This window comes from Aplidium turbinatum, chromosome 4 (assembly GCF_918807975.1).
Source record: "Aplidium turbinatum chromosome 4, kaAplTurb1.1, whole genome shotgun sequence".
Lineage (NCBI taxonomy): Eukaryota > Metazoa > Chordata > Ascidiacea > Aplousobranchia > Polyclinidae > Aplidium > Aplidium turbinatum.
Genome location: NC_137475.1, coordinates 34,613,044 through 34,629,116, shown reverse-complemented (window position 1 = coordinate 34,629,116; position 16,073 = coordinate 34,613,044). Strand labels below are relative to the sequence as shown.

Below are 16,073 nucleotides of genomic sequence, written 5' to 3'. Positions count from 1 at the left end.
TCGAGTGATGCTTACGTGCTAACATCAAATTTTAGCAATTGACATGTATACCAGACAACAAATCAGTCGTTTTTACATTGGTTCAACGTCTGCAAACGCTGAATCAATGTAAAAAATGACTGATTTGCTGTTTGGGATGACAAGCCATCCAAACTACACCAGATTAAAACGCAAGCTATTATAACGCTAAGCACAAAAAACAAATTGCATTCACCACTCGCAACTCTGGCAACAAAATTCTTTATTTTTACGTTGATTTAACGTCTGCACATGTAAAAATAATGTAAAAATGATGAATTTTGCTATCAGGGAACTAATTACCTCTTCGCTGTAACGCCATTGTGAGCTAGACCCACTGCAAATAGATTTTGCTCCACAGTCACTACATCGACGACAGCTCTGTGTTGACAATATCGTTGACTTTATAAGTGCAATGTGTTGTTGTTTATGAAGCCAACACGCGTTTACACTAGTCGCTTTAAAGCACATGCAACAGCGTAAGCTTAGCCTGCAACTTGCATTAGTATAACGTGAAGCATGCCCAACCTCCAAGTGTCGCTATAAACCAACATGCATCCACTAGAAGACAACGATTCTAGTAACAATTCGTGCAGTTTTTACACGTAGCTTTGTACGCACCTGGCAACACCAGCCATTCTTAGGTATGGACGGTATGGCTGGCTGGAGACAGTACGTGTGGTATCCTTTATCACAGGAATCGCAAACAAGCATTTTGTTGTCATCACCAGGTTGCCTAAGAGTAACAAAACATTTTCGTGCATTTCTAGTTTGGAGCTAAAAAACTGGAGATCTTTTTATTTAACAAGAAACATTTTGCTAATTGGATTACTATTGCACACGGGAACGCATACATGCTCATAAGAACATGAACATTGTGGGAACAACGATTGCAAAATCTTTCGGTTCTCCTACTATACGGAGAAGAAGGTCTGCATGCCTTGGATGAGGAGACTAAAGATTGGCTGCTCTCTAGCAGCCTTTCGGTGTAGTCCAGGAAACATCGTCAACCCGCGGTAGTAAAGGGATAGATAGACCCTTGGCCCCAGCAGCTCATACGAAAAATACATGATGTTCTATCACTACTGTGGGATCATTGCTTGAACTGTAACATAAACGTCTTGATCTGCCGAGTTAATGTTTTGATAATAAATATTCCAGCACTTTTTGTAACGAGTTTTTGCAAAATTTTTGCAGCGTTACAAAAGCCGAATGAAAACAATGCAATAAAATTTCAAAAAAAAGTTCGGCAAAAGTTGCAATTTTTACATCGTTGCAATGTCCACCAGTCATGATTTGAAAGGACACCGGAAGACTTGTCAGCCAACCTACAAAATTTTGTAAAATTCTTCACTTACCGACATGTCTGGCATATCTTGCAATCGGGGCACTGCCACCCGGCGCGCACAACCGGATTAACGCTGACGTCCGGTCGGAGACAGTTACCATGGTAATGATGACCACACGAAGTGCAGAAAAGAAAATCCGATATCTCTCCTAAGCAAAATGCAATAAGAACGTGAACGAATTCGCAGCTCATTTTCTCGCAACGAGCACCGACGTTGAGTCAATGATAAAAAAGCGATTTTGTCAGCTGGGATTATGGGTTTTACTGACGTCTTGCTGTTAACATTCCGTGACATATCAAGGCGGGAGTGCAGCCGAGGTCATGAAACAGCAAGTTGGATCAGTTTCGAAATCAAGAGAAAGCCAAAACGATTTGGCAAATTTGTGCCAGGCGCGGATTTATGGGGGGGGCCCGGGCCCCCCCCCGAAATTTTGTGAGGAATTGTTGAAATTGTATGTTTCCGCATCAAATGGTTTGATATGCTTCTAAACAGCTGATGTTAGTCCCACGGCGGACTTAACTTACCACGGGGGGGACAGGTTTTTTTTTATTATGGTTGAAATTACCCATCGATCAGACTCCGTTATTTTATTTCATACAACTTCAAATACATTTTAATAGTAACATTTGTTGGAGCTGAAACCAACGCTGAACCAAATGGCGTCAGTTGCAACAATCTGAAACCCCTGAATGGCTCAGTGGCGTAGCCAGGGGGGGGGGTTGAGGGTTTCAACCCCCCCCCCCCCTTTGGCACGCGTGTGACGTCACGATATTGAGAATGATGCTTTCAGTCTCTTTATGTCTCTAAAACAAAGTTTACTTAACTTTAAATGAAACTGCATTAAATGAGCGAGTTTTGCCAATACCAAACATTCAAATATCTCAGCCAGGAATTAGCAACAAGAAAACATAGAGACTTAGCTTTATTTCCGAAAAATGCCGAAGAAAACATGATCTTATCCTTTTGTTATGCCACCGGACAGCACCATTTTATAGGAATATTCATACCTACATTTTTGTTGAAAATGCTCTCAGAATGCACAAAATTTAAAGTAAATTTTCAAAATTTTCAGGGGGAGGCCCCCCGGACCTCCGCTGCGGGGTGTCGTCTTAGGCGAACACGCAGGCGGGCTTTGCCCGCCCGACGTCATAAAAAAAAAACTTTCAAAATTTCTAGCCACGCCACTGGAATGCCTGTTTTATAGTTTTTAGTCTTCTTTATAATTTCCATCAATTACGTATATGCCTGCAAACATAAAATATATCCAATTGGTCATGGATACTCCATGCAGGGTTTTAAACCAGATTTCAAGTTTACTTTGCATGCTTAGCAATTTTTATTGAAGCAACATTTATTTTTTAAACATTCACAATTGATGAAAATGGTTGTTTTAATGTCTATTTTATATCATATCTAGGCTATATGTCGTAGTATCATTATTGTTCATATGTGCTTTATCTTTTTCTTTCTTTTTAATTGATTTTCAAATTTTCTGGCCCCCCCCGAAAAAAACTCCTAGATCCGCGCCTGATTTGTGCGTAATAAAAATAGTTGAAAGCAAATAGTTACACCTTATTTCATCAACCTAACAATGTATACAATTGGATGGGAAACAAATTTAAATGTGGAAAATTATGAAAAACGGATTAATTTCTACGAGGAACACATTGCCAGCTACGCATTACCAAGGATACATGACCAGTTACCAGAAAAGAAATTGTGTATGTGAGTAGTAAACTATTTGCGTAGAAAGTGTGATCTTTCATTGTCCAAACTGAAACGATAGTCTACTATCCTAAAAATGCTGCTTTCAGCCTTGCATCCACATTTGGGAAAAGCTTTACCTGGCAGAGTGGCAGAAGGGTGGTTAAAAAGGCCTTTTGGATAGAAAGAAATCTCAAACACAAAACTTGATTTCTTGTTTTGCAAGTATGAAAATGCCGAAAGATGCAGATGAACATAACGTCCGTTTGTAACGATACTTTTTTTTCGCAATCAAAATTATGCAAAATGTGACTTATTTTACATATTTCAATATTAAAATCAAAACATATAATAACCCATGTCGTCGCAAACAGCACAATTGAGCTCCTCTGGAGCGCCAATGGAAGGGGCTTGCTCCAGGTGGTCAGGACATAGCATGAGCATCGATTTAATGTCCTAAAACACAGAAAAGGTACGCAATTAAAACAACCGCAATTGATAAATTAGTTGCAGTTTTGGTTGAACTGAACGCTTTACTTCAGATTTAAATCTAGTTAGTCAAAAAGCACATAAAAATAGTTAGCGAAGTACAACTTTATCTTCAAACCCCAAAAAAATTGTAACAATATATATATTTTATATAACATTGGCTAACTACAAGCTTGAAATTAATTGTACAAAAAGGAAGACAGCTAATCTTAGTCACTTTCAAACAATCTGTATTTTGCAAGGTGTGTAGCTGGCTGTCGGCTGCATAGCCAAGTGGTGTGGGTTTTGGTACGATGCTCAATAGGCGCCGGTTCCACACTACTCAAGAGAATGTGTCTGTATCTTTGGCAGGATACTCAATAACTTGCCTGAAGGAGTGAAGGTGGACACGAAGATTGGCTTTCTTGCCTTCGGTCCACTCAATCTTCAACCACCGGGTACAAAGCCCGGATAGGACAAAAAAGTATCTTGTGACGTCACAGCCACGTGTTCTCAATGGGCATGGCACCACAAACCTACTGAGCGTCGGTCAGGCACTTTAACCATTCGGCCACGCAGCCAACGCCAAGATATAATGCAAAATAACTCATAAAAACTGGCAAAGTCTATAACGGATTTTTTTGACATATAAAATTAAGCATTTATTTTTGCAACGTAGACATACCTGAAAGCACCCACTGCCGGCAGCACACGGATAGTGATAAAGTTTGTCGCACCTTGCAGCTTTGCATTTGATGGTCGCTCCGTATCTGCTGCAGTAACTGCATTTCAGCGACATTCCTTGATGAACAGCCTGCACGTTGAAAAATAACGATCAAGTCACTAGCTGAATTTTAATAAACAAAAACTTGTGCTCAACTGCTCAACCGTTCATTTTTGGTGTAACGTTTAAAATTTTCTGTAGATTTGATGTACTCACTACTCAGCGTTATCTTTTACACCATCTTTCCATCAAAACTTATAAACATTAAAGCACATGCGGTATGCCTACGTTTGAAATGTGTTTTCTGAAGCACTCTTTCCACTATGCATCTTATAAACATTTTATATTCTTCGTTGGGAAAGTGATACACTACATATAGCCTACTAAACCAAAGGCTAGTGTAATCGGCGAAAAGTGGCATTTTTATTATCCCACTATTTCCGACCGTGCTACTGCACCAGCATGAAAAATCATGCTTGTAAAAAGTAAAATGTCGATCAGCAAAATGAAAATAGAGAAATTAAGCCAAACTTTTCCACTGTATCAGATAAAAAAGCGTCGTTGATGGACTACTATGACGGCTTACAATTTGCAATGATCGTACGCTCTTTGCGCCAATTTCAAATCCGAAGCTAATGTGTAAACACTCACTTTGTCAACACATAGTAATTGATAAAGTTCATTTTGTGTCACCCCCTCCGACCACGCCGCACAACAGTGATGGGCGGTCACGTGACCTGGATAAGTTGAAAATAAATAATTACGAGCAATACAGATGAAGTTAGTTTAACAAAACACATTAGAATGCCGTATGTTTGCAATCTAGGCAACAAACTTGTTTGATAAGAGCCGGTTAATTTTACAGGTAAAGTGAATCCAATCGTATGTTGCAGCATGCTGGTACAGATTTTACATTTAAAACAATACATTTACACATGAAGTGTGTAGTGTGAATGCAGTAAGAAGCTGTCATTATCAGGTCAAACGCTTGTACAAACTATGTTTCGTTTATTGTGTACGGTAAGTAATGTAGAACTAGATAACGTATTTTGGAGCTGTCAAACTCAGCTGAATGCATTTCTTAAATACAAGAGTGTAAAGTAATGGATGGGAAACAAATGTGTAAATACACCGAACTGTATGCTAAAAATTTCAAATGAATGTCCAATGAAAATGACCAAATAATACCTGATGATTCGAAGATGTTGGCAGGGTCAGCGATTTCAGGGCATCCCAGCGTGCTCAGTTCATCGACTACTTCAATAGTTCGACTTTCTACATGGCGTGCAGACGAATCTTGGCTACAAATGAATAAATAACATTTAAATTTAGTACACTTCCATAATCCATATCATTACCGTACCTTCTGAAGTACTCAAGTCAAAATCAATGCACAAAAATAAAAACTTCATTCAAGAATACTGTGGACTGAACAAAGGGAACATACCTGTGACGAGTGTCATGACTGCGACTTCGAGATGGAGATTTTGAGGAACGATCACCATAATCAGGGGCAGGGGACAGACCAGAGAAGGAGTCCCTACTTCCTCTTTTTAAGGTGGGCTTACGAAATGGATTGAAGCCTGGGGTCGGGTCGTAGCGAGTTAAATCACCTTGTCCTAGAAGGCTTTTTTCTCCGCAATAACACAAGGCACAAATCGACCCAGAGCTAAAAATAAATAGGCTAATCATTTCTGTATGTTACTTAAGTTAACATTTTATCGTTTCATTTTTCTATAAAGACATTAGAAGTGCAGAATCATATTTAAATAATCAAGCTACAGCCCACAATAACAAAGCGTACATATAACAAATAACAAAGCCAATGTATAAAACATAAAACCAAATTTTAACCAAGTTAAAGTGTTTATATCTTGGCAATATTGATATGGACGGTTATTATTGATTTTGTTAATTTTTTAAAACAAAGAAAAGAAATATTGAAGTTTGTATACTGCATATTAGGCTAACTGATATTGCATGTTAAGCAGCTGACAAAGACTTTTCTACAGTTTGAACAACACAAAAATCAAAGTGGATATAACTGTAAGTAGCACTACAGTATTACAATTTTTGCTTCAAGAAGTGCTCCTGCTCATTACCTTGGACACACAACTGGAACAGGTGTAGAGCCATGAGAAGAAAGCTTTTCCTCCACGGGTGTGGAACAAGTCGAAACCTCTCCACTTTCCCCTTCCAATATGTCTTCACAAGGGCTGTAATCTGGGTCATTTGGTGGGGTGTCTTCATCATCTTTGATCACCCTACTCCTTGTCTTGCTGCTAAACAGAGAGAAGTTACACCAAAACGCCTGTCGCAAAGTCTTGAACAATCAAAATGCAATATAGTTTTTTAAAGTTAAAAACTTAAAATGCCAACAAACTTGCACAGGTAAAATGCAAAGTATATATATCAATAGAAACTCATTTCAAAACTCAAGCTCCTTAAACAGATAACAGATAATGTAATTGTAATGTCATTCAACACAAAAGTTTCAAACAAAAATGGAAACCAATAAAACAGAATCCAATCATCAACAAAAAACCTTAAGGGGCACTCCTGATGGAAACAAAATTTCTTTCAAAATTTATTTTTCTATCTAGAAAGCAGTAAATTTCATCAGGATTTTGAATATGGTAAAATTTTGACTCTATCCAAGCTTTCCAATGTCTTTGTGTGTCAAAACTTAGTGATAAATGTAACGTAGCTTGTGTTTTAATGGGTGTTTTTCAAATGCTGTTTTTTTTTAAAGTCATTTTTTGATGTTTTCAACTACTGGTACTCATTTATTTCTTGTCAGAATGGCATGAAATTTCGCAGGCATAATCAATACATACTGGAGAAGTGATCTATAAGAGAATTTTTGCTATTTTTGTGTAGTTTCACTTAAAATTAAAAAAAAAAACAATTGCACAATATATCAAGTTTTTCTAGTACATAAATTCAAAATTCATTTATTTTATAAATATACAGTTATACACTTGTGGAAGAAAATCTCTCATCATTATATGGGCCTCATACGCCGATGATGATTACAACCCTTACCGTTATATGGGTAAGGAATGGCGACAATGCCAGCAAAAAGTTATGAATGAAATAAGTTCTCTCTTGATTTTTTTTTTTTATAGGTAGAATTTTTTTTTTTTAAATGGAAAACTTTGACCTTTTTTTCACAGAAACGTTTTTCATCTATTTAAGTGCAATATTTTGATTGCAATTTTCATACTCTTTCCAAAGACATATAATATGTAGGGCTTTCTACAAGTTAAGCACATTTTTCGATCTATTTCTTAAGGGCAGTGCTGAAGTTGATATTCCATCAGGAGTGTCCCACCAACTTACAATCAAATGCTTCTATATTATAACAATTTTTTATTAGGAATTAAGTTATTCAAAATTTTCTTAAACAGAAACTTTTCAATTCTAACAAAGCAATATAAATATTTAACATACCGTTTCTTTTTATCTTTTGCAAAACGAGGTAAAAGACGGCTTTTTGATTCAGGTATTAGTGGGCTGTCAGAAACTTGAGATACATCTTCCATGTCACCTTCTTGCACAGACATGTTTCTCAAGTTTGAAAAATTAAGAAATCATTATAATATTGTGTCTTCATAATTCTAGAAATAAAATGGATAACGATGACTGAGACAAATACAACTGCACATTAACATATATACAGGATGCGGACAAAGTCTTTGGACAAAAATGAAACTTTAATTTACTATATGTCCTTAAATAGATTTAGTAAATGTTTGATAGTGCACATTTATTGTATCAAACCTTATATTTCAGAATGTATCATCAGCTTATCATTATTTAGCTTTATTTTCAAGTATGAGTGATAAACGTGCAGCTATCATTGAACTTCATCGAGCACACAAGCAGTGCTTCCACTTTAAAGGATTTTATCCCGAAATCGGGATTTTTCAACGCTTCGAAGAATAAAAAAAGGAAATGATGATTGGAAGGATTTTTTAGGGATTTTTAACAATTTTACAAGGAAATTTGGTCTTAAAAAGGGAATTGTTGTTTTTAGCAATTTTAAAGAAAATCTCATTAATATTCTCTTTGAAAAGTTCTAAAAACGACTGGAATAACGATGATCAGCTGGTTTCCGTCGGCACTCGCCATCCGGATCCGGAACCCCCTCTTACACTCTTTCCAGTGCTTCCACTTTGAAGGATTTTATCCTGAAAAAGGGATTTTTCAACGCTTCGAAGGATAAAAAAAGGAAATGAAGATCGGAAAGATTTTTTAAGGATTTTTAACAATTTTACAAGGAAATTTTGTCTTAAAAAGGAAATTGTTGTTTTTAGCAATTTTATAGAAAATTTTATTAATATTCCCTTACAAAACCTCTATAAACGACTGGAATAACGATGATCAGCTGGTTTCCGTCGCCACTGGCCATCCGGAAGTGACTGGAACTCCTCGCCCTCACCCTCTTTCCCATTCTCGCCTTTCCGTCGCTTGATTTCTATTCTCGCGTCTCGCCGTTATGGGAATTGGATGTGAGTGAGCTAGTTCTCAATCCTTTTAGTTAAAATTAGGTAGGCTAGTCGTTGATTTACAGTTGAACTTGAGTAGCAATGACAAAGTTCACTGACCTTCGACGTACAGTTAGGGATGATAAGCTTAGGCTAATGGTACGGTATCCTTCCGGTTTAGAAAAAGTTAGTTATAGCCTATTATGGTGTCATCTAGGCTGTGTATGTGTATACAATATAGTGTACACAGTCAGACTGAGTCAGTACTGTATCATGAATAGGCCTAGTATCCTGAAGTTTTTTATCAGTTTCAGATGATTGTGAAGATGTTACTGAGTATCCTACTTGTTGAACAAGTTAGCTCATCAATGAAAACTGAACTAAACACAAAAATAAATTTGTTAATGAATGGATAATTCGTTACTGGACATTTACCACCTGTGCATTTTTGGTGTTTGGGATAGGTTAGGACTCTGGGTGGGAAAGATGAGAGTGGTAATTGGTAAATGATGTCCAGGACTCCAGGTGGTAAATGTCCCAGAACCGACTAACTGACAAGCAGTTTTTTTGGCTGGACAGTGAACAAAGGAAGTAAACCATAAATTGTAAAATATGTGCTGCTTTTGTGTAACTGTTCTAATACAACAATGTTGCTTTGACATACCGGTGCCACGGAAAAAATCGAGATTAAAATAACTTTAAAGTTGTATTGGCACCTTTTTTAACTAGTTAATAACGTCAAAAATAACCTCGCCTATGAAAGAAATTTTGATGGGTTTCCGACTGAGAAAAAAGGGATTTTTCAGGACAAAAAAGGAAATTGAAGAGGATTTATCAATTGTCAGAAGTGGAAGCACTGTACACAAGACCAATTCAGAGATAATAAAGCTTCTTAAAGCATCGAAATGTACAGTTTATCACACTGTCAGCAGATTTAGAGAACTGAACAGTACTGAAGATCGCCCTCGAAGTGAGATACCACGAACTTCTCATACCCCAAAGGTCATTAATGCGGTTCGAGCAGAATCCGTCACTATCACAAGAGTTCCAAGAGGAAAATGGCTCGCGGCATGGATGTGAATGAAAAGACGATTAGGAAGATTGTCAGAATCCACTCCACTCCAAAATTAAATTATGAATTAATGTGATACCAGCCAATTTGAAACACACAAAATATTTTTCACAAAATATATTTCAACCAGAGGCCATAATTTTAAATTGCATAAACAGTTTGCTCAACTGAACTGCCGTAAATTTTTCTTTGCCAATAGAGTAGTCGATACTTGGAATAATTTACCATATGCTGTAGTCAATAGTATGTCTATTGCGACATTTAAGCGACGTGTCGAAAACTATTTATGATTGTGTCTTATCTTTTTTGTTCCTTGTGATTTTTGTTTTCTCTTCAAAATTTTCTTATTTTTATTTATTTATGTTTTCTTATCAATTGTTATCTGCGAGTATGTTAATGTTTTTCTCTGTAGTCAGTGGCGTAGCTAGGAAATGTGCCGCCCGGGGCGGATTCAGATTTTGCCGCCCCTTCAAGAAAAAGCATGTGAAAATGAATTTTTTTTAATTGACTTAAAGTGGAAGTATTGTATGTTTTGAACCAGTAGCGTAGCCAGTAATTTTGAAAGGGGGGGTTTTAAGGACCGGCGGGCAAAGCCCGACGGCGTCCTTGCCAAAGACGACACCCAGCGGCGGGGGGTCGGGGGGGCCTCCCCCAGAAAATTTTGAAAAATTACTTTAGATTTGGTGCATTCTGAGAGCATTTTCAACAAAAATGTGGGTATAAATCCCCTGGTATAAATATTCCTGTAAAATGGTGCTGTCCGGTGGCATAGCAAAAGGATAAGATCATGTTTTCTTGGGAATTTTTCGGTAACTTAATAAAGCTAAGTCTCTATGTTTTCTTGTTGCTAATTCCTGGCTGAGATATTTGAATGTTTGGTATTGGCAAAACTCGCTCTTTTAATGGAGTTTCGTTTAAAATTAGGCAAACTTTGTTTTAGAGACATAGAGACTGAAAGCATCATTCTCAATATCGTAACGTCACATGCATGCCAAAGAGGGGGTTGTAACCCCCAAACCCCTCCTCCCTCTTGGCTACGCCACTGTTTTGAACGTTGCCATTCTGTTTGCTTTTATTTTCCGTGTAGGCTACTCTTGCATTATCAACAAAAAAACAAAACGTCCTGTCTGAAAGTGCCGCCCCCCAGACGTGCCGCCCGGGGCGGTCCGCCCCCCCCCCCCCCTAGCTACGCCACTGTCTGTAGTACCATGTGTACTGGACCAGAATACACTATTATTATTATTATTGAAACACTCAGGGGTATAAAAAAGTTTGTCACCTTTAGTAGCACACTTACAAACATAAAAGGCTTCTGCTTCCTGTCTGTTGTGGTATCTAGATTGCTATAGTGCTATTTTATTCGTATTGTGTGTAATTACACCATACTATTCTCGCAAAAGACAAAATAAAAGTTTTTTCTCAGATCTCTTTCTGCCAGGTCGAAAAGTTTTGTTTTTTTTACAAACAGAACTACTGTAGTATATACAGGACTTAATTGATTCCATTAAAATGCAAAATTGCTGAACCAAACTCCAAATCCACTTCACTCAAAAATTTTTTGTAAAAAACGAAACTCCGAATCCACTCCATTTTTCTGAAAATTAGGCAAACTCCGGCTCCACTCCAACGCCAGTCCATGCTCAACTATAATTTTTACAACACACTACACAAAATCATATAGGCTATCATATTAAAATTTCATGAAAAATGATTCTCACTACTTTTCACACAACGCTCAACATTTCACCTCTGTCAATTGAGACTCGATATTTCTACACAAAAAAGGAACGTTAAACAAAATTTCTTGCATTAGGTAACCTATCCTATAGTATATCACACTGCATCCACCACTTTTAAAAATTCGAAATAAAAAGCAAAGCGCTTGCACAAATCAGACAAGATTAAACGTAGACCAGTAGTAGACTAAGGAACGAGTAAATTGAAAATGGACCAGACTTGGTGGAATACAAATTACAATATGCCTCATCGGAATAACCAGAGAGGCGGTCAAAGCGAATCTTCATTTTTTTCCGTTTTCACGGAAAGGAGCCAGTTCCGCAAGTTGCAAGTTAGTTGCGGCAGAAAAAGATGGACTGAAAACTAGAGACATGCCTTAACTCTCTACGTCAAGCTGTGGAAGACAAAACGTTGACTCAATTTACTTTATATCGAAATACTACTGCTGACATACATTTTCTTTATATCGAAATACTAACTACTGACATATAGCCTACTACATGATTTTCCATTCAGGCACGTTTTAAACCTTTCAAGACTTTGCCATCTTTTCCCGTTCATTAACGTGCTGGTAGGTCTACGGTATATCGATTTTTGTAGTTAGTAGACTATCTTTTTCATCCCGGACGCGTTAATGACAAAAAATAAAATGATTGATTGATATTGGTTGAGACTCCCTGGTTGAGTCGTTGTTCCAATAACTTCTGATTAGTCCAATGGTCATTTGTCTAATAAAACTTTTTTTATGTTTGGGTGCCTACCGTAAACGTTCGACATATGCTACAGTGAATTTTTTTCTATAAGTGTTTGAAATAAATATGTAAAATCTGGCTGTTTTGCTCGGCTTTGCATGCTTATAAAAGGATCCAGTGCACTGTCACAGGCCTTTCCCCAATTTGATATACCGGTAGGCCTACAATAAGTTACGCGCCAGGGATCACGCGGCGCTGATGGTTCGACTCTTGGGGTGTGCGCTTGTGTTACGGCCAATCTCTGTACAAATCAAACGTCATATAAAACCGTTCAAGTCTACTGAATATTACGTCATGGAAGTTGCTAGAAAATGTGCCAAAATTGCACCATCGTTCATAGACTTGTGTCAAACTTGTTTGGACTTGTTTGGACCTGTTTAAACAGGAAATATTACATCAGCTTTAAACACCTGTTGGAATGACTTCATAATTGTCTTTCATTTATTGCGTCACAGTTACTTTCTACGTGAATTTGAGATATTGATATCTATTCTGGTCATTCGTAAAATGATTGTTTGAAAGTTGGCCGCACATTTAACTGTTGGCTTAGTGCTTGCTAGCTGGACAAAGGTTCCGTCTTTTATCCAAGTAATTTGTATTGTAGTGACAGTTTTTAGGTGTACGGCGTTGCACCAGTCATTTCGATAGCCTCGGGCTAATTTTACTGGAATACACTGTTTGAATAGACGTTTCGAAAGTGTGTTTATTTTTGGGTCATTGCATGCAGACGAACGGATTTGGGAATCTTACGTTACAATTTTCCCACGAAGAGATTATGGTTTACCGCTGTGACCAAAAAAAAATAAAAGACGAAGTTAGTTAGTTGGTAGGCCAAGAAGCACTTAGAAGCAAAGAAATAATAAAAGAAGATCTTATTGGTTGGTAGTCTAAAGAAGTAAAGAAAAGTAAAGACATTTCTTCTCAGTTTGGTACAGAAGAAAAATAACTTTGACATTTATTGGCAAGAAAGAAGATTAAAGGCAATCCATCTGTGCTTGAAGATTCAAGTGGAAGAATCCAAGCAAGTTTTGTGGACGTTTGGACTTCACATACTCGTACAGCTACGGTATCGTGCATTTAAATTCTTTTTTGTATTTTTACGGTCTTTGCAGTTAAGTTTTTTATAACTACTGTAATTTGTGTGTTTGTGTAACTTAATTTTTTAATTGTTAAATTTAGCCCTAACATTTAATATGTCTACACTCGGTGGTGACAGGGACTCGACCGCCGTCGACTCGACTGAGTTTAAGCCTAATGATGTTCTTTGCGGTCGGGCAGGCCATTCTGGGGAGGGACCCATTAACGATGAGGCTAAGTCAGTTCGAGAGGCCCGGCATCTTAGACGGGATATCTTGACTCAAATTGGGAAACTTTCTGTGGCCCTAGGTTCTTTGAGTGATAAGCAGGAACTGTTAATTTTTCGATCTAACTTATCTACTTTAGAAGAGGAATTACGGCATTTCCATGCTCTTTTGAGTAAAATTGTTAACTCTGCAATCTTGGCAGAACTTCGTGATAGGGTAGATCCCGAATTTAACTCGTTAAAAAATAACTTCGAACAAAAAGAAAGTGAGTTGTCAGATAGGTTGGATGCTGACATACATCCTGAGGATAGCGCCTCAAATGTAAGCACTAGGATGTCTGAGAGCTCGTCACGGATAGTTGCACAAATTAACCTACAGTTAAGACGAGAGGAGCTCCAGATCCAAGCTGAGGCCGAAGCGAGAGCTGCTGAGGCCGCCGCGAGAGCTGAGGCCGAAGCAAGAGCTGCTGAGGCCGCCGCGAGAGCTGAGGCCATACGAGCTGAGGCCATACGAGCTGAGGCCATCGCGAGAGCTGAGGCCGAAGCGAGAGCTGCTAAGTTCGCACTCAAAGACGCTCAGTTGAGGGCCGAACAACGTAAAGAGGTAGTTTTAGCTGAATATCGTTCTGAGTTGGGCTCCCGGCGTAGCTCTAGGAAGGGCTCTTCTAGGCATTCCAGAAGTGAACATCAATCACAGTTTAATTTACCTAACCTTTTCCACACGCCTGTTCAATCCGTAAGTGGACCTGTACAATCCACATGTTTTCCAGCTGTTTCAGGAGGTCTCGGGGCCACGGCTAAGGGTCTTCCGAAGGCTGTAGAGCCAAGGTCTGCAAATTACAACCGAACTCCTCCCCCAGAGCGTACAGGTCACGGGGCCGCCATTAGCAGTAATGCTTTGCCCCCTTCACAGTTTTCTGCGCCGCTAGTTGCTGATCGCCCAGCTACACGTAATTTAGGTGGTTGTGAGAGGCGTATCGTGTCTCCTGATTTTAACGTGTTTGAGGATCGTGATCAGGCTGTGCATGTGACTGAGCCCACTCAGCCCCTTAAGGGATATAGCTTGTCTTCTCCCGCTAAATCGAGTTCTCAACAGCAGGATTGCTTTTTTGAATACCAAAATAGTAGGACGTTCTTCGATAAGGCGGCCTTGATTGGTTACGATGGTAATAATATGCCATTTGTCTTCTTTAAAAATCGTGTTATGGCCTTGATGGCAGCTTCGCCCTTTAAGGGAACTCGTTTGACTTTGTTGCGAGCAGCTTGTGTTAGAACAGCTGCACAAACGATTGCTAATTTGGTTTCCGACACTCCTGGCTTGTCAGAGGAAGACAGGATAGAAATGTCATTAGCTCGCTTGTCCCAACGTTTTGGAGTTCGTGGAGGTCTTTTCGCAGAACCAGAAATTAGAAAGTATCGCTATGGTAGCAAGTTGACTTCTATCTCTTCCAGTGATTTGAAAGAGTTTAAAGATGAATTGTCGCAGTGTTTGCTTTACGCGAAAGCTTATGGTCAGCGTGATAAATTAGAAGGACGTTTTGTTTTGGATTTGGCTAAACGACTCCCGTTTGACGCTAAGCAGCGTTATCTTGACTTTTTAGGTGATCAGTATGGTAGCACTGAGGAACCTACTTTTCAGAGTTTGTTTGATTTTGTAGTACGGGAGGAAACGCGCAAGTCGACTGATTTTAGCATTATGCTAATGGGCGATTCTGGTGAGTCGCAGCATTTTAAAAAGTTTGGCAAAGGAAAATTGCCTTCATGTCCGGTTAGGCAGACGTCGGTAAAACCCCATGATAATGTGATTTCAGGGAGTTCGCAGTACTCGACTGTTGTTGGCGCACCGCGCGGCGGTGTGGCCAGACGTAGTGACATACCGGCATGTTTTTGTTGTTCGTCACGTGGTCAAGTTGAATATCATTTTTTGTCTAATTGTAAAGAATTTTTGCGCTTGACACCTAAAGATCGGAGAGATGTCATTGTGAAAGCTGGCAAATGCTTGAATTGTTTGCGCCAGCATATGGTTAGAGACTGTAATCATGCAAATAACTGTCGTAAGTGTGGACCTACCAACGATAGGAAACACTATTTTCTTCTGCATGATTTTTATGTGACGTCACGTGATTCTCTGGATTTGGTCGGTAAAGATGAGGCTGGTGCCAGAGTTCCTGTGCGTAATGTTAAGATTGGAAATGTTAAAGCAGCCTTTAACCGCGTTACTGCTGCTCGTGTTTTGAATCCAATGACTGGCAAATCGAAGTTGGTGTATTGTCAGCATGATCCTGGTTCGCAGTTGACGTTTGTTTCGAGTGATTTGGTGTGCGAACTTGGTCTTAAACCGTATGATAAAGCGTCGTTTAAAATGGATACTCTGGCTGGTCAGAAACCTACTTGTGCTGACCTTGTTAAACTCAACATCCAGTCGTTAGAGACTGATGAACTGTTTTGTGATATAA

The 16,073-nt window shown here is 38.7% G+C and overlaps 1 protein-coding gene across 1 annotated transcript in view; it reads right to left on the bottom strand.

Annotated features, from left to right (window-relative positions):
- Positions 1-7,829, bottom strand: part of LOC145769098 (histone-lysine N-methyltransferase 2C-like) — a 52,676-nt gene extending 44,847 nt beyond the window's left edge. Inside the window, exons 1-10 of the mRNA XM_082580692.1 lie at positions 7,717-7,829; positions 6,366-6,545; positions 5,711-5,932; positions 5,452-5,564; positions 4,915-5,000; positions 4,225-4,353; positions 3,428-3,527; positions 1,377-1,515; positions 640-754; positions 322-399 (exon numbers count right to left, since the gene is read on the bottom strand). Coding sequence (XP_082436818.1) covers positions 322-399; positions 640-754; positions 1,377-1,515; positions 3,428-3,527; positions 4,225-4,353; positions 4,915-5,000; positions 5,452-5,564; positions 5,711-5,932; positions 6,366-6,545; positions 7,717-7,829 — 1,275 coding nt within the window. The remainder of the gene's footprint in view (positions 1-321; positions 400-639; positions 755-1,376; positions 1,516-3,427; positions 3,528-4,224; positions 4,354-4,914; positions 5,001-5,451; positions 5,565-5,710; positions 5,933-6,365; positions 6,546-7,716) is intronic.
- Positions 7,830-16,073: the final 8,244 nt, after the last annotated feature.